Source organism: Cervus canadensis, chromosome X, assembly GCF_019320065.1.
Source record: "Cervus canadensis isolate Bull #8, Minnesota chromosome X, ASM1932006v1, whole genome shotgun sequence".
NCBI classification, from domain to species: domain Eukaryota; kingdom Metazoa; phylum Chordata; class Mammalia; order Artiodactyla; family Cervidae; genus Cervus; species Cervus canadensis.
Window position 1 is genome coordinate 133,025,341 of NC_057419.1, and position 18,639 is coordinate 133,043,979.

Genomic DNA, 18,639 nt, shown 5'->3' on the forward strand with positions numbered 1-18,639 from the left:
TAGCTGGGGAAAAAAGGAGAAAGGGGAGAGAGTGATAGGATGGGAGGTATTAGAAGTCAGTGCTTCCTGGTCTTTTTTTTTTTTTAATTATTAGCTTTTGGTGATCTTCAGTTGATGTTTTTCACCCAAACTCTATACTTTGGGGAATTTCGATTCCCTGACCTCCATAAACCTTATTAAAAAACTGATTGTAAAAAAAAAATAAAGAAAAAAAACTGATTGTAATAGGTTTAGCCATCCAGCACCAATCTCTAACAGTTGCTTTCTTGTTCAGTCGTGTCCAGCTTTTTGCGACTCCATGGACTATAGCCCGCCAGGCTCCTCTGCCCATGGGATTTTCCAGGCAAGAATACTGGAGTGGGTTGCTATGCCATCCTCCAGGGGATCTTCCTTATCCAGGGATTGAATCTGTGTTTCCTGCATTGCGGGAGTAAGGAGTGTGAAAATGGATATTGAATGGGCACCTCTGGCTGAATGATTAGTCTCCTGGCCAGTTTTTTTTTTTTTTTCTCTCACTTTGTGATCTACAAGAGGGACTTCGCCATTCTGTTTGTTCTTTTAAGAATTGAAGTCTCTATCTGGCCTCCCTGAATATATTATATTATTATATTAGTTGTTCAGTTGTGCCCAACTCTTTGCGACCCCATGGACTGCAGCCCACCAGGCTCCACTGTCCATGAGATTTTCCAGGCAAGGATACTGGAGTGAGTTGCCATTTCCTTCTCCAGGGGATCTTCCCAACCCAGGGTTTGAACTCAGGTCTCCTGCACTGCAGGCAGATTCTTTACTGACTGAGCTACAAGGGAAGTCATGAAACTTTTGTCAAATTGCACACAGATTTTATCACCCAAAAGCCATTAGGTAAAAATGGGAAAAAAAGAAGGAGCAGGGGTAATATGTAGAGACAGATATTTTAGGAGAGCACTTCGGGCTAAAAGGAGATGTTTTATGCCTTCTAATCCCCCATGTCCAGTATTTGGGGATGGTCACCCATAATCAGCTATACTGGGAAATTAGAATCCCTAGTTGCTTAAAGCTTCTGTAAAAATCAAATGAAGGAGTTAGGCTTTCAACACTCAAACCCAAGAAGTAAAAGAGGAAAAAGACGGGATTGCAAGGGTTAGGGAGTAATAAAGTAAAGTATGCATCCTACTAGCTGTCGAATTATTCTTACAGCCAGCTACATAAGACTCCACTCTCGAGCTGCTGCTTATTCATTGATCTTTATCATGTGACCTTTTCCAGAAAGTTCCATCCTCACTCCTCCCTGACAGAAACACCAACGGGTAAGACAGTTTTCTCAGTCAACCATGTCTGAGCAGTTTCATGAGGCCTCCCCACACATGCTAACTACTCCCACTCAGGCTTCTTCCAGCACCACAGGCCCAGCTTCCTGTTTATCCTGCATTTCTGACCCTGTCCCCTGAGTCCTGCTGTGAGCAGAAGTAATGCAGTGACCAGACAGCAATACATGTGAATAGAGATGGATTCTTTTTATTCTCACAAAATTCTTGTCTTTAGAAAAATACGTGATGAGTAAGTTTATAAGTTTTTACTTTTTAACACATACCTTTGGTTCAGAACAAAATTAACATTTAAAGTTCTTTAAGCCTTTTTAATGTGTTTTCACATTTGTTTCAGGCTTTAAGTGCTTGTCCCAAGTACGTCTTCCAATAGCAACTGCTTTAAAAAGGGCAGAGAACGTGTATTTTCTTATTTAATACATGCATTTAAATGTCAGTTCAGTTCAGTCGCTCAGTTGTGTCTGACTCTTTGTGACCCCATGGACTGTAGCATGCCAGGCTTCTGATTTCAACTGCAATTTCTCTACCGTGAATTCTGTTTTCCTCACTGAACTTTACTTGCTATTAAAACTTTTATATCTTAAAATAATATATTTTTACTAAAGACAAAATGTGTTCCAATAGATTTCTTTGATATTTTTGTGGAAAAGGATAACTCATTTTGTTTTCTTTTGGAATGTTCAAGTTGAATTCATGCTGAATAAGACACCAGTGAATTTCCAATTAGAACCTTTCTTATATTGTAGAACCCCTTTTTCTGTCTACCCACTAAATTAACTTCCTTATTCCAAGTACATCTTAAAAAGAATGTGCCCCAAAGAAAAATTGTTATATTCCCTTAAAATCTCTTCCTCTTCCTGTATCCTTTCTTTCAATTAGTGGCACTTTAGGCCTATTGGGTCACTGGGTGTGAGGCCCAACCACCTGGTTTTTTTTTAAAAAATAAACTCAACAGGTGAATGAAGCACAAGTGGGCTTGAGAGCCACTGGCCTAGATCATTGTCTTGGCTTCCTAGCTGGTGCTCCAGTTCTTTATTTTTCCAGTTTATTCTTTGCATAATAAATTTATCTTCCTAAAACACCCATTAGAGCATAATACTCCTTTCCTCAAATCATTGCAATGACTCCCTACTTTCTACAGACATATTAACAGCTGAATATGCTGACTTGACCTTCAAGAATTTCCACTATCTGCCATCTTTAGTTCTCTTGGCCTTATCCACACCTTTTCCTTCAACAGGCCTCATGCTCTCACAGTCTGACCACATCACGCCCTTCTGAACCTTTGTATTTTTGTTTCCTTTGTCTACAAAGGGCCCTCACTTCATCATTTAGAGCTCTGGGTGTCTACCGAAGTTTCACTCTTCAAGAACCATTTCAGTTGGTAAAATAATGATGAAGAAACATCTTAAAGTTGCCTCTGTATTCACTACCAGTTAGTAAGACCAACTGTGCCCCTCTTTTGCTAGTTATTACATAGGTTCTTGCACATCCTAACTACTTATGGGCTCCTGTCCTCCTTCATTGTCGCATGTCTTCCTGTGCTTTCCATGTAATACGTTTATGTACAAACTCCACAATCTTATTGCTATGTGACTGCAAGATTCCAAATCCCCTGCTGTACTAGGTGGAATTTCTGTTGAGCCCATTGTATTATTTCATAGGGATTTTAATAACTAGATGTGATGATCAGATACTCAAAGATTTTTCTGTGTCTAGACTAGATATCAAATTCTAGTGCTCCTTGCATTTCACTGATTCTGTTTGGTTGAAATTGTATTTTATTTTCTTGTTTTTGTTTTTTGCTCACTGCCATGGTGGTCTCCTTTCCTTTGGTTGGTCCAGTAAATTATGTGCAGAGGGAGAGATTAAAGGAGATGAGAGAAGGTAAAGAATGGTTGGAGGCAATCCTGCTCGCAGGTAGGGCAAGTTGAAACTCGACTTTCTCACTTCCTATGTTCTAAGTATCTGTACACTTCACTATCTGCCTCTGCAACAAAAGCAAGATTTGTTGGAAATATGAATATCATCTCCAGAAGTTAGATTTGTAAATTTTGCTATATTTCATCAGTTGCATTGCTTCTCAATCACATCACATCTTTATGAGCCAGTGCACTGTTGCCCACACCTGAATCCAACAGTATAAAAGCAACCATGACCTCTGTGCCTAATTCAGGGCTTGTAAGCTATTGGTATGTTTCATTAATTCTCCAAGGTCATCTTTTACACAGACATTAATTCCACAACTGACATCCAAACACAGAGTGTCCCTGATTTGAGAATAGCCAAACAACTCAGTCTTCCAAAGATTCAAATGACTCTGGTATTATCCTGTCTCCCTTGATTTATTCATGTAATACTGCAACTCACTTTCCTTCTGGTAGTGTAGGTAATTAGGATTTGGAAATAAATATATTCAAGGCTTACTTTTAGAATACTTCATTTTAAGATATTATGTGAAGATTTCCTTTATGCAATGTTATTGTTAGGGTACATTTTTGTGCAGAGAGGAAAGCAGAGACAAGATAAATTGGGTGACTTTCACTGAGTTGATGGTAGATTATGGGTGAGAAATGAGAAAGGTGGCTTGCCTATAGGAAAGATAAAAGCAGTAGAGTGAAGGGTGGAAGGCTGCCAAGGACAAGCATCTATCTCACAATTTGGATGAAGGCTGGCTGTGCCTTTGGTGCCACCTGAATTGTTCATCTGGGTGATGCTTTGATAGGGAAATGAATAGTACTTGTGGTGACTCAAGTTATCAGATTGCTAATGAGAGACACAAGTCTTTTTCTAGAAGCAGATGCATCCTCCTGAGAGGGTGTAATGTATGGAGTTAAAGATTACACCACATAAATTAGCACTTGATTACAGGTTGCTTGTATTGTTCACTCCCTGTTTTATTCTCTAATCAAATCAACAAACATACTTTGAAACCTAAGTGCTATCTGTTGGTACAATGGTGAACCATATCAATATTGGTCCCTATCCTCACAGCACTTCAGTCCAGTGGGAGTTATTTGTATACAAATAATTATGAGTTGACATAAGTGCAATTAGTGGGAAAAATAGCCACTGATCTCTCTCTTTTTAAATTGGGTTGTTCAAAAGGTACATTTGGTTTTTTCTTCCTTCTGCAAGTATGTGTAGACTGGTGCTGGTCTGCTGTTTGTTACCAGTCTGAGATGATAGAAGGAAAGAAATTGAGTGTAAGCCTTTATAACAATTTGCCAGGGTAATATGGCTGTTGAATCTAACACTAAATAATTGTGCATTATTTTATGTCTTGTTTATTTCATGTTTTTTAGTCATTTGTTTTTGTTGTGCTTTTATTGTGTGAGTATTTGGGGGGAAATCTGGCCTTTCTTTACAGATAATTTGAGAAACACTGGTTTAGAGGATATGATGTGGGGGGCCTGGGGGAGAAAATAGAATTCTTTCAATGCATCTTGCTAGAACATTGAGTAGGAAGTGATCTTTCCTTGTTAATTTCAGGGGGAGGAAGGGATGACTATAATGGAGGCGTTTTTGGACAGGGGAAATGAGAGTTTCAAAGTTGGCTACTTCAAGCTGACAACTGCCTATGCCTTTCGAAACGAACAGTAGGACATTGGACCCCTGCCCAGTCCTGGTTCCTCATTCCCTTCATACTTTGCTGTGTCCTGTCTCCATTTGGAGAAGAACATCAATCCTGTACCACCAGAGCACTTGTGTTCCCAGGGTAGGTGACTGGGCTCCTGGCATTGGGGACCAGAGGGAGCTGGAGCCCACCTCCCTTGCCTGCAAGGCCAGGCTCCAGCCGAGTGAGGTCTGTGTTTACATTCCATCTGCGGAGGTGTCAGCGATCACAACACGTGACTTTGAACATTTGAATTTTTTATTTAGAACATTAAAAATGGAAGAACAAAAGAAGGCAAAGAGTAGAGAACAGAACAAGAAGGCCTGGGAGGGGAAGGGAGCAGAAGGGAACAGTTGTTACTGGCAAGCAAAACAGCATGACTCAGTCTCATTCAAAATTGTTTTCTCTTTAAACAAAGTGGGCCCCTCTCTGTTTCAGGTACATCCCAAGATCTGGTAAGTTGCAGAGTTCACTTGTTCGAGCTTAGGTTACTCCTGGATTTCTCTTTGGGGTTCAATTTTTTGAATAAGGCTTATGTTTTAGTAAAATTTTAGAAAAATTCGATACAGTCTAGTAATCCCCATCATTATTTCCTGGCAGACTAATCATATGAATGGGGCAGATGGGGAAGGAAAGAGAGAAGAGAGAGCAAGAGAAAGGAGGGGGATGAGAAAGCAGGGGAGAGGACTGTGTGTGTGTGAGAGAGAGAGGGAAAGAGAAGGGGGGAGAGGAGGGGAGGGAGGGAGAGAGAGAATGAATAAGAAATGAATGTGTCGGGGGGACTGATAGAGATGCTGTCCTTGTTTTTTTTTTTCAGCCTTTTTCTGATTACTTCACCCTCATAAATTTATGGTTTATACATCATTCATATACATGTGTGTCTTTGCAAATGTTCTTTTGTGACCTTCGTGAGGCTGTCCTTCTGTCTCACTGAGATGCTTGAATGGGTAAAATGAGAAGAGCAAGGTTCTCTTGGTAAACAGTCTGACCAATGTGGATTGGAAACCTAGCTTGATAGTAGATTCGCTGGGAGACTCTGGACAAATCCTGTGTCTTTTCGGAGGCCATTTCCCAATATCTAAAAAGCTTGGGGAAGTGAGTAGGTAAGAAGGCTCTTCTCACTGGAGACATTAAAGAGAAAGTCTACATAAAACAGGTAGCACAGGAGGGTGGCATCTCAGATAGTTTCCTTTCCTCTTTCTCCCCTGGCACAATGGCTAACTTGATCTCCTGCTCCCATGGCCCCCTACCGCTTGCAACTGACACTGCATTACTTGCTCCTGTACGGACCCCAACTGTCTCCAACCCTGGGATCAGTCTCAGCCTCGGCAAGGAAACTGTCACATCTTCTAAGGCTGAGTTAACTGGCGCAGGACTCAATGAGTCCTACCATGGCTCAGTCTCACAGGAGCACCTCAGATGCTTGGAGATTTTTGCTTTATTTCGGGGGCTGGGTACTGAATATCTGTTGTTGGACCATCTCAACTCAGATCCAGTTTGTGTGTGTGTGGGGTGTGTGTGTGTGTGTGTGTGAACTGTCAGACAGTTTTGATGGATCCTTCAGAGCTGCAGCTCTGTTTAGATTGTAGCTAAGGGTACCCAACACCTCTCTTGGCTTTTGCCCACTTGGACTGACTTGAAATCTGCCTGGTGACTTGATATTCCAAGGCTAATGACGTGCTGGTTGTGTTCCCCCACTTACATCCTCAGTGTCCACCCAGCTGCTGTGCCTAAACTTTCACTCCTGGCCTTCCCCGGTCCAAACAGACCCTCTAGGAGGGAAGAAATGAGGAGCTGGAAGTCACCTTGGCATGTTTTTCAAATTTTAGTCTCTAATATACCACCTTTGGGGGCTTCCCTGGTGGCTCAGTTGGTAAAGAATCCACTTGCAATGCAGAAGACCTGGGTTCAATCCCTGGATCAGGAAGATCCCCTCGAGAAGGAAATGGCAACCCACTCCAGTACTCTTGCCTGGAGAATCCCATGGATGGAGGAGCCTGGTGGGCTACAGTCCATGGGGTCGCAAAGAGTTGGACATGACTGAGCGACTTCACTTCACTTTTATGTATAAAATTGGGCTTCCCTGGCGGCTCAGATGGTAAAGAATCTGCCTGCAGTGCAGGAGACCCAGGTTCGACCCCTGGGTCCGGAAGATTCCCTGAAGAAGGAAATGGCAAACCACTCCAGTATCTTTGTCTGGAAAATCCCATGGACAGAGGAGCCTGGTAGGCTGCAGTCCATGGAATTGCAAAGCATCAGGCATGACTGAGTGACTAACACTTTCACTTTTACTTTCATGTATAAAATAGGGGCTTCCCTAGTGGCTCAGATGGTACAGAATCTGCCTGTAATGCAGGAGACCCAGGTTCAATCCTTAGGTCAGGAAGATCCCCTGGAGAAGGGAGGGGCTACCCACCCCAGTATTATTGCCTGGAGAATTCCATGGACAGAGGAGCCTGGCAGGTAACAGTCCATGGGGTCGCAAAGAGTCAGACGTGACTGTATGACTAACACTTTCACGTTCATGTATAAAATAGACAGCTAAGGAGAACCTATTGTATACCACAGGGAACTCTATGCTCTGTGGTGACCTAAATTGGAAGGAAATTAAAAAAAGAGGAGATACATGTTTATGTATAATTGATTCACTTTGCTGTATAGCAGACACTAACACAACATTGTAGAGCAGCCATACTCCATTAAAATCTATGAGACAAGTGCTCAGGGCTGGTGCACTGGGAAGACCTGGAGGGATGGGATGGGGAGGGGGGCGGGAGGGGGGATCGGGATGGGGAACACATGTGGATCCATGGCTGATTCATGTCAATGTATGGCAAAAACCACTACAAAAAAGTGATTAGCCTCCAACTAGTAAAAATAAATGAAAAAAAAAAAAAAAGACCTTAAAAAAAAAAAAAAAAGAAATGACACCACCAACTGATACAGAATTTGCAAGAGACTTACTTACTCTTTTGTTACTGGCATGTCCACTTCTGCCCTGACCAGATCACATCTCTGGCCTATGCTCCGAAATCTTTTGTTTTTTCCAGGGATTTCAACAAGTTAGTTTTTGCATCCTGTTGTTCATTCTGAAATGAACACCTTGACCTGTGACCTTGACCTTGACTTGAAGCAGTCACAGAATATCCAAGTCTTCTCATTTTAGGATTGCTACCAGGAAAGGTCCATGTAAAAAAGCACATGGAAGTATTTGCCAGATAGATAGGACCCGGCAGCAAAGGGGATGTTTGGAGCTCTGGGGCAAGTGGTTCCGGAAAGCTTAGGCAAGCAGTGTGAGTGTTTTTGACTTTGCATTTGTAGAAGAAGGCAGTGGTCCTGTATAGTTGTTGCTCCAAGGTTCAGACAAGAACTTGTTCCCTTGTGTGTGTCCTCAACTTTTATTCAGCTGGCTCATCTTGAAAGGAAACACCTTCTTAGCTCCACTTACCCGTTTTTGGTTGTCTAAATCCTTATGGTTTGCTGTGTGTTTATATGTATATGTGTCTTTGGGGTATTTTTATCTGCTTAAAAAATCTGGTAACCACAGAAGAGATAATGCATCTCATATTTTATCAGAGATCAGTAACAATTCCTATCTGTATTGACCATATGAAATTTGATATAGAGAATAGGAGCTTATGGAAACATGTGGCTCGGTGTAAATGGAAAGAAGGTCACTAGAGGAAGAGAAGGAGTGGCTGCTGAAAGTATGGCAAACAAATTCACGTTTTCATCATCCAGACTGACATGACACTATATATTCCATTCCTTCTGAGGAAAGGGACTTTGCTTATTCCTGTAGTAGGCATCCTTCCGTGGTTGCACAATTTTGAGATCTGTGGTAGGCACCCAGCTGACCATTCTTCTCCCCAGCCTTGTCCTAATGATTCTCTCTTGCTGTTCTGTCACTCCATATTCTTTCCCTTCCATCAGGTCTGGCTCTCCAAATGGAAACCAAAGTGCTGAAGGATTGTCAGTAGGATTAGGGGGGCCCAGTTAGAAATCCAGGATGGGCAAGGTCTTTAGAGATCATCTAGTCACCTTCGGCCAACTGAGACAGTCACTGATGTACTTGGTTCAGGCTCAGATCTTTTAACACAGAAACTGCCTCCAGGACTTGAGTTGGCCAACAGTCTCTAGCTTCAGGTGCCTTCAGGGTTTGCCTCAGTTCTCAAGCGAGAGGTGTGTGCTTCCCAGACAGCTGCCAGCCAATGGCTGAACAAGGTTGGGGTACAATGGCTTGCCATTTAGGGTCAGCATGGGGGAGCTCCCTGTTGTGCTATCCCATGGTCTGAAGATCTTTTTATGAAACTTCCTTCCTTTGCTGGTATCAGACCTATGTTGTGTTCTTCTCCCTTTTATTTTTCACAGGTATTACTCCCAATAAATTGTCTTGTACCTCCACATATATGTTGGTATCTGCTTCCAAAGGACCCAAGCAATACATCAATGAACTCCCCACTCCCATCTGAGTTTTATAGCAAGGAAACTGAGGTTGTCAAAGGTGAGGTGACCTACTCAACGTCCCATAGCTAGCTAGTAGCCAAGTCAGTATGACAATCCAAACCTTCTGACCCCTAGTTCAATACTCTTCCCCAAACTTCAGTCATCCATGTAGCACCACAACTGCATATAACCTAAACAGATTTTGCTCTATCTGTTTATAGCAACATGCTATTGTTTACTTGATATATTTGACAGATAAAAATTTATGTCCTTTGCTGTTAAATCTCTAACCCTGTATGAAGTAACACCATCCATAAAGTTTGGATTTTGATGTGCTAGTTTTATGTTTTTCTAATGCATAGTAAATAAACACATTTACCATTATAATAAAAAAAGTTTGTGTGTGCACTATCTAAAGTCATCTCATATATCATCAGTGATGAGTGAACCCTAGGCAGAGGAAAGGAGAAAGGGAGAGGAAAGAAGTAAGAAAGAGAGGAAGGAAGGAAGGAAGGAGAGAAAGCAAAATATTTATGGGTGGGGAAGTGATGGTAAAAAATCCATCAGTAAGTGCCTCAGGTACCTTCCTGTAACTTCCATGTTTCCTGCCGAGCCCTGGTCTAACCCCCAGTGAGTCAACAAACATCCTTTACTTATCAGTTGCCTAAAAACAAATTGGATGTACTCAGATGTAAATTAAGAATCAAGATTTCTCCTCCCAAAAGAATCAATCCGTTTATCCCTACAATGGACTGAAGTGCTCCACTTTGAGCAATTTATTGGAGAAGATGCATACAACATTTCAAAGCAGTGGCTCTAATCTTACAAGTGTTTGAGTGCATGCACTTAAGAAGGAGGTTTAAGTAACATTTTCTTACCCATTAAAAAAACCATTATTAAAACAAAATAAGATATTTTTCTTTGATTTAAGAAATATAAGAATATAATTACAATAATCTCTCACCTTTGTTTCTATTCTTTTGGTTTAAGAGCTCTATAATGATTCTCTTGTGCTAATGAAATAAATTTGGGGCTAGAACTCATATTATGTAATAATTTAACAAATTCTTAGTATCACAGTGATAATTTAGCATTCCCCTTTCATTTCAGGGAGATAGTATTATTCAGAAGCACTGCCAAACAGATATTACCGATTTAGAACCCATTTTATAATTCCTAAACCAATTGTCCTTTCAGAGAAAGAAGAGCTATAAACCAACCTTAATGAAATACTAATTTCTAGAATGTCACAAAGTTTAAAGGCATGGGGACTTTGAAGTTAAAGATTCAAGTTGGATTTTACTATACTTAGAAGGGTGGCAATACCCTTTAACAAGATCACTGAATGTTCCTTGTTCAAGCCTACTTTTTCACATCTGGTTTGAAAAGATTCGATAGTGGACTATTTCTAGAAAGACAAATCCAGTAGAAATGTACACATATGCTTGGATTAATTGGGGGAAAGAGTGTGTTTCTTGTATCCTCTGTTCCTTGTTTTACATTTCAAACCTGATTAAAATGGTTGACATTTCAAATCCAAGTTAAATCTAAGAATAATCAGTGAAGAATCATATCAAATTATTATTTTTTAAATGAGGAGAGAATATAAGCTTTATAGCTAAAACAGAGACAGCATAATTGAGAACAGGCTATTGCATTCAGGTTTTCGTATTTATGGACTCATTTCTCCAAGTGTCTAGAAAACACATTAGGTTTCTCTCATATTTCTTTTTGGGATAATTACAGGTGACACAAACTAAACAGGGTATAATGCCCTGGAAAACTTGAACTCTGCTGTTCTTACCAGGTTAGCAAGCATGTAGTGGTAACCTCTTGAATGTTTCCCCAGGATCACAACCTGCAGAAATAAAAGATAATAAATATTGCTTACTCAAGGACATTTTTCAATTGCACAATCATTGGGATGGCTACAGCAAATTACTTTTAAATAATTGACAAAGTGTTAGGTCTTTTATACACAGTAAATCATAGTGAATTGGGCCAGATTGCTTTTTGTTGCATTTTACTTTCAGGCAGAGGATAACAGGACGAATTGCTAATATGAAAGCTAAAAATGTCAACAACAGGGGCAAAAGAAGCTCTCTAAACTTCCAGGTCAGTAGCATCAGTGTCACTTAAAATAGATGGCAAAAGTGATGAAGCTGATGAGCCCTCACCCATGAACTGGATTTCTGTACTTAGCTGCTGAGCCAGAAAATGGGCTGAACTTTGCATACAAATTAGAAAATAGAATGTATGGTACATTTTTCTTTCTTTATCTGGAATGCTTAGGGAATAGAACACACAGGGAATGGGGTTAATGGGATTTTCAGGTTAATCGAGGTTGCTTTGGCTTATTGAAAACTTTTCTAGCAGAAGTGATTTGAGGGGAAAAAAAAACTATCCTAAAATGCATGCCTGCCTTTTCCTATGAAAGACTTGTGAACATCTGTACCTCTTTTGGTGCTATGACACCCTAGGCTGTGGGGGAGGGGATTTTCCCCTAGGGGACATTTGGTGATGCCTGGAGACATTTTGGTTGTCCTATCTGGGACGGGTGACCTTGTACAGGGCAGCCCCCACAGCAAAGAATTATCCAGCCTGAAGTGTCAGTAGTGCTGAGGCTGAGAAACCGTGCCTTAAGGTCATCACTCTTAGCCTAATTTTCATGAGAAACACTGTATTGACACCAAGTTTTACAGTTCACACAGCGCATTTTTATTATCTGAAAACATATAAGTGGATTGAGTACTTTCCAACTAAATGTATCGGTTGGCAGTTGGAAGTTTTTGACGAAATACCTGACATAAGCTTATTTCCTTACAGTTAGGTACTGGAAAAATTCTGGTTAATTAAGGATTTTATAAAATGTCATTTTATTGAGGACTGACTATGTGCAGAGTAGTATATGGGAGTGGGAACAGGACGGGGGATAAAATAGAGGTTAAAGACACTACCAGAGGCAGAACCAGGTTTTACAGACGCTTGAAGCTAATTTTGCTTTACGAGCCCTCTTCTAGAAACATAACACAAAAGTATGAATATCGTATTTGGAACCTGTGCAAATAAGGGGCCATTAAACATCATCATACATTCTTCTACGGACACAGCTGTCAAGAGTCTAAGAACAACTGGAGAAAACAACAATGTTGTATACATCTCAAATCAGAACTACATATAAAGGGCCATAATGATAATATTAAAACCAGCTACCCGTAACTGAGTGCCTAGTATATGTCAGGCACTATGCTAGGTGCTGTATTCCCTGGAACAATTTAACAGCTTAAGTACCACTGGTTTCATTTTGCAGATGAGGAATCTCAACCAAAGAGAATTTTTGTAATTTACCCAAGGCCACATAGCTAAGAAATACCAAAGCTGGACTTAGAACGTAGGTCTGTGTACCTTCAGAATCCACTCTTGGCAGTACATTACATGGTTTCTTAATATGTGCTAAATGTCAAATGTCAATAATGACTTTAGGTTCTTAGAGAAGAGGACGAAGAGACGTCCACAGTCTGCTGGGAGGGATAGAGGAATGGAAACACATATGTAAATAGCATGCTTATTTCCAGTCATTTCAAGTCCAGAGAGGGAGAGAGCTGATTTCAATTAATTTAAAATATAAGCCACATATCCAACTGATTATTTATGGAGGGAATGAAAGGTTAATGATTGTCTTGAGGAGGTGATTTCTCACACTGCCATGACATAAAATGAGCTGTTAGGTATCTGCTGGGATGTATTCTTCAGTGTCCGCTGGCAAAAAACACCCTTCCTGGTGACATCTGTTAACTTTTGATGGCAAGTTGGGACCATACATTTGTTGAATTTTTAATTCCCTGACAACCTTCAACACAATAAAATCAGGGGGGTTTGAGTTCTGTTAGAAAAATGAGTCAGATTCCTAAGACATCTGGTAGAGCTTGGAGAGAAAGAAAGAAGTGAGCCCAAAGGAAACAGAGTAAGTCTGTCTCGCCATACGCAGGCTTTAGTCTCCTTTGGAGAATCAGGAAGACAAGAGGGAGCCATAGAAAACATAAGTATTGTTAGATGAGCCCCTCAAAGAGAACCCAGGTGCCCAACCTTGTCACGTACTCAGCTTGGTTATAGGCAAATCACTTAACTTTCTCCAGCCTCCATCACCTTATCTGTAATCTTGGACCATGAGCCTGGCCTTTCCTATCTCAGCAGTGTTGTCAGGATCAAACTGAATAACATCTGCAAAAGAGTTTGGGATGTGCATCATGTAATGATGTGGGGTTAAATAACTGTGGAGAGGGGTCATGTACTAAGATATTGTTTCTCAGTTTCAGAAAAACTGGAAGCTATTACAATACCCACTTTAACCCATGCCCAGATGGTCTGTGTCAAACAAACTCACTTATTTGAATGTAGCTCTCTCACAGTACTACCCTTTTGAAATTAAGCTTAAACTGGAAGAGATGGGAAAGTTATCTAAAGATAGGAACCTTTAGGTGTCACAGAGACTTAAAGGCTGTAATTATTTCTTCATCTTTACTTTCAGCGCCTTCTTCAGTCTTATTTAACTTACAGTTCCTACCAATCTTGGTTTTCCAGTTCACAGTAAATGAAAAGCTACAAATTGAAGGAGGTGTCTATGGAGAGAGGGGAGAGATGTTAGAATGAGGTACAGAGGAAGTGACAGACTGACTTAAAGAGGAAGGAGGAGTCCGGAAAAAAAAAAATAGACGACATTGTACTACAGTATAATCATGGATGTTCATCCTGAGTGTCTGAGTCATCAGAGTATGGCTTGCTGTGTTCAGTAATTTCTGCTGAAAAACCTGGGGAAATTAGAATACATTTTAGGGATGGTTTCCATCAGAAATGCTCAAAGTCCCAATACCTAAGATAATACATTTCAATTATCTCGAAATCTTACTTACATAGGACAGCAACGATCCTACTGATGTGAGCTAAGTGAGGCCTCACTGCCAAAAGTGTCATGTTTTGCTCTTGTCTTTCCTTTTCTTGAATTTTTGGTGCAGGGCTTGTGGGAAGAAGGGTGGGATGGAAGGCTTGTGTGTAATACTGTGCACAAATGAACTAGTTAATGACAGCGGTTCTTGTTCAGTTAGTCTTAAATCTTTCTTCTTTTCATCTGTTACAAATGAACAAGGCATAAATTGTACCCTCAGTTCTTTAATGACTCTGGTAACCAAGAGAATATTCAACTTTGCTTTTATAGCAATTATAATCGCTCTTCCTGAATTAGTTTCAGAACTTCAAGTATAAAAGCCATTTTACAGTCTACTGTGAAATTTCAGGAGGAACTACCCAGTTCCCAAATCCATGTTGTATATTCGCTGTGCCTTTCTAAGCTTTGTTGGAGAAGATGGATGGCTTGATGCAATGGCAGATATGATCAGTGCAAGAAGGGAACACGTGTGAAATGTAGATAAAATTCATTGTTTTAAGGAGATTTATTTTTATGCCCACAAATAGGACCTGAAAGAAAAAAGTGCCACAATCCTCATTCAGTGAGACTTAGACAATAGTTTCATTCACAGGAGAAAAAGCTCTTATATACGAACTCACTGAACCATGCATATAGCAGAGCATTAAATTATTTGTTAAAGAAGTCAGGGAATCATAGTCGACCCACTGAGGGGAGACATCCCCTTGTTGACACCCCATCTACTTCTCTGGGAAATTGGGAGCTGGGTATTATTGAGCAGCTAAAAATAATTCAGAAAATGTTGAGTTGGTTTTCTAGAGGCCCTTTCTTTTCCAATTTAATGCTTAATCTGCATAATTTTAGAAATTTGAAGTTAAATTGCTCCATAAGCCTACTTGAGAGAGGCCCACAGACCCTTTGGGAGCAAAAGCATCTGTTTTTCTATGCTCACATTAAAAAAAAAATGTATGTGTGGAAAAGTGTCTATGTTTTTTCCCCTTAGATCCATCTGGTATGCAGATTAGGTTATTTGCAGACCTAAGTATCTCCATGTTTGGGTTTTCTACATCAGTGCCAAAAAAGGATCTATGTATAAAGATTGATCTTGCTTTGAGTACAGAACATGCCTTGCTATTCACCTTAATCTGTTTCTCTTTGATTTAGGTACCCTGAGAATGTTTGGAGGGCTGGGGAGAGAGATGAAGCAGGTTTCTGGCGTTAATTCATCAGATTTATCCATTGTATAGATATTTTCTCTTTAAGAAAAAACTATTAGATCACGTGTGTGTGTGTGTGTGTGTGTGTGTGTGTGTGTGTGTGTTCAAAGAGAAGACGTTTTTTTCAGTCGCCCTCCCTTTTCTGCTTCCTCAGTTACAAGAAGATACTGCTATCCTGTGGCAACCTATCTAATTTCAGCAGATTGAGATTAGAAAAATAATTCCAAAGGAATTAACTTCTGATATATGTAGCAGAAATCAGCTTCAGAATATGCCAGACTTCCCAGAAGAAACCTTCCATCAGATATGATAAAAGCCGTTCATTTTCTTGAATGAAAACCCCAAGCTACTAAATTGCTTTAGTCTTAGTAAACATATATCAGAAGTCAATTTCTTTAGAATTATTTTTCTAATAATCTCAGTCTGCACACACTGAATGTCAGGGCTCCATATTGCAGGCATCTGACTTGAATAAATGTGCTGGATTAGTGAAGCAGAGGAGTCAGTCACCCATACCAGAGTCAGTCTAATGGCGATGGGGAGGGTGCAGATGGAAAAAGAAAGGCTGAAGCTTTTCACAAAGAAGGAAAATGGGAGGACAACCGAGAAATCTCATCAGCATGTATATTGTCTACAGGGAAAGCTTATGCAGAGAGAAGGCAATTGAATATGGCATCCAATAAAATGCTAGGATGTGAGGATTAGAGGACAAAGATTTCACCCAAGAACATGTCTTTCGGAAGTTTCACTTCCCAGACTTCAATATTACATTCACTGTGACTGAATAGAATATGCAGAAGACTTAAACAGCGGGAGAGGCAATGAGAACATATGAATAAGAGGCAATAAATAGCCACAACTAAGTTGCAGGAGCAACAGATCATTCTTGCCTGGAGGACTAAGAGACCATTTCAACACATGTTGATCTTGCTGAGAATGCCTCATTGTATTAACCCTAAAACATTATTTCTCAAATTTCATATCCTCAGAAATTTCCTTAACAATTTGTGATCTATCCACATACCCCACAATACTATCATTTTCTTGATATTTATCTCTATAACTGCTTGTTTACTTAAATTTAGTAGTGTCCAAAGCAATAATATCCATGAAACTACATACGAGAAAATACAACTGTGTGAAAACAAAATCTATTCATCCAGATGTTACTGCAAATCCTCTGGTGTACTGTCAGGAGTAGTGGCGAATATTGCCTTAATGCAGCTGTGTCTTTAGGGAAGAGAATGTAGATCATGTCTTCCTGTCCAAAGGAAGTTTTATTTGCCTTATGGTTCAAATCTTAAGAGTGTCCCCATCTACTTTCAAAGGGTCATGAGTCTTGTAAAGGAGCAAGATGATGGACAGTTTGGGAGGTAGCAGATAATGCCCCAGACTGTGTACAAATGACAAATGTGGAAACTTACAAAGGCTTTCCTAAGGCAATTTACTTGTACTGCCCCACTTAGGAAGCCCAGCAGCTTTGATCAGCTAGAGTTCTTGGTCATAGGGCAAATAATAAATACTTAAAACATCTGGACTTTTTCATCAGCCTAACTTCCAGTAAAATGATGCATTTCCAAACATTGTGTCTTTTCTTAAAGTATCTCATCTAGAAGACCTTTCACAGCACCCTATTTCTATTTGCAATACTCTAGGCTTTCTTCCCTGGAGAAGGCAATGGCACCCCACTCCAGTAACCTTGCCTGGAAAATCCCATGGACGAAGGAGCCTGGTAGGCTGCAGTCCATGGGGTCTCAAAGAGTTGGACATGACTAAGCGACTTCCCTTTCACTTTTCACTTTCATGCATTGGAGAAGGAAATGGCAACCCACTCCAGTGTTCTTGCCTGGAGAATCCCAGGGACGGCGGAGCCTGGTGGGCTGCCATCTATGGGGTCGCACAGAGTCAGATACGACTGAAGCAACTTAGCAGCAGCAGCGGCAGGCTTTTTTCCCAGGAGGTGAGGTATGGGTGATTTTAACTAGTATTCAACCTAGAGTAATACAGCAAGAAAGAACGTTGGTTTCTCTTCAACATAGCCATATGTCTGATTTTTGTAGTCTCTGTATTTTGTATCAGCTATCTCCCTAAATCACTGATAACTTATTTTAAACAATATATTTTAAATAGCAGTGTCCTTTATGCATTCTTTTATGAAGTTTACTGTCAACTATTTTATGTTCACACTTACAACTTTTGTTTTAATATTTACAACTTTATGCTAAATATCAAGTTGCATCTTTTTTCTTTTCTCTGTAGATGTTGTATAATTGGACCCAAAGCCCTATAATCTTGAATCTCAAGACCTACTTGAAGGACTGTACAGGTGGTGAGTAGAAGGCTTGGCAGTGCCACTGGATTCATTACTTGGATTAAAGAAAAAAGGAAAGGCATCATCCGGCATAAGGCTGAGTAGTCACTCCAACATGTGTTTTTTTCCAGCCACAACCACTTGGATATGGGCGGGATATTGCAAGACTTCCTTCACTGGCCCAGGACCCATACTTTCCCATCTGTAGATATTTATCAGAATCAAGAATTCTAGTATCTCACTTGAAATGATAGAGTTGAAACTTGTAAGAGTTTAAAACTCTTCATAGATGTGATATGAATCACTCTGAAAGCTTACAAGAAGTATTTGTTAAAGATGCTGTTCTAGAAAGAGCTGTGAACCTTGAAGTCAGGTGGTTTTGGATTCAAATCCTACCATTTACTTATTAGCTCCATTACACTGTGCAAAGCCAAACTATGGATGGTTTTGGGTAGAGTTTTAGACACCCAGGTTCATCCCAGGATGTTGAGGCCTTTAAGCTGGGAGGGGAGAGGAAGAAACATGGGGTGTGGAAAATGAGATGTTCTCCTTCGAACTCCCTGATTTTGCCTCTGTGAATGCATTTTCTGTATGTGCAACGCTTCCAACATTTGACACCCTACTCTGGGAAATTTTCTGATTGCTGAAGGAAGCAAGTAAACATGTCTTCATTTTCAAATAAAAGAAAATATATCTCAGAAACCCAGTATGCTTCCTGGGCCTTTGGTTTTCAGGATAGTTCCTTACTTGGCAAGTTTCTCTCTTCTGGGAGCCGTGTCGTTTAAGTTTATCTCAATTTGCAAATGGATGACAAATGATAGAAG

At 40.3% G+C, this 18,639-nt stretch overlaps 1 protein-coding gene across 3 annotated transcripts in view; it reads right to left on the minus strand.

The window, feature by feature from the left end:
* The window catches only part of GRIA3 (glutamate ionotropic receptor AMPA type subunit 3), a 288,598-nt gene that overhangs the window by 99,901 nt on the left and 170,058 nt on the right, over positions 1 to 18,639 (minus strand). For all 3 annotated transcript variants that reach the window (XM_043457534.1, XM_043457533.1, XM_043457532.1), the window contains one exon: positions 11,171 to 11,224. In XM_043457534.1, the coding sequence (XP_043313469.1) occupies positions 11,171 to 11,224 (54 nt within the window). The remainder of the gene's footprint in view (positions 1 to 11,170; positions 11,225 to 18,639) is intronic.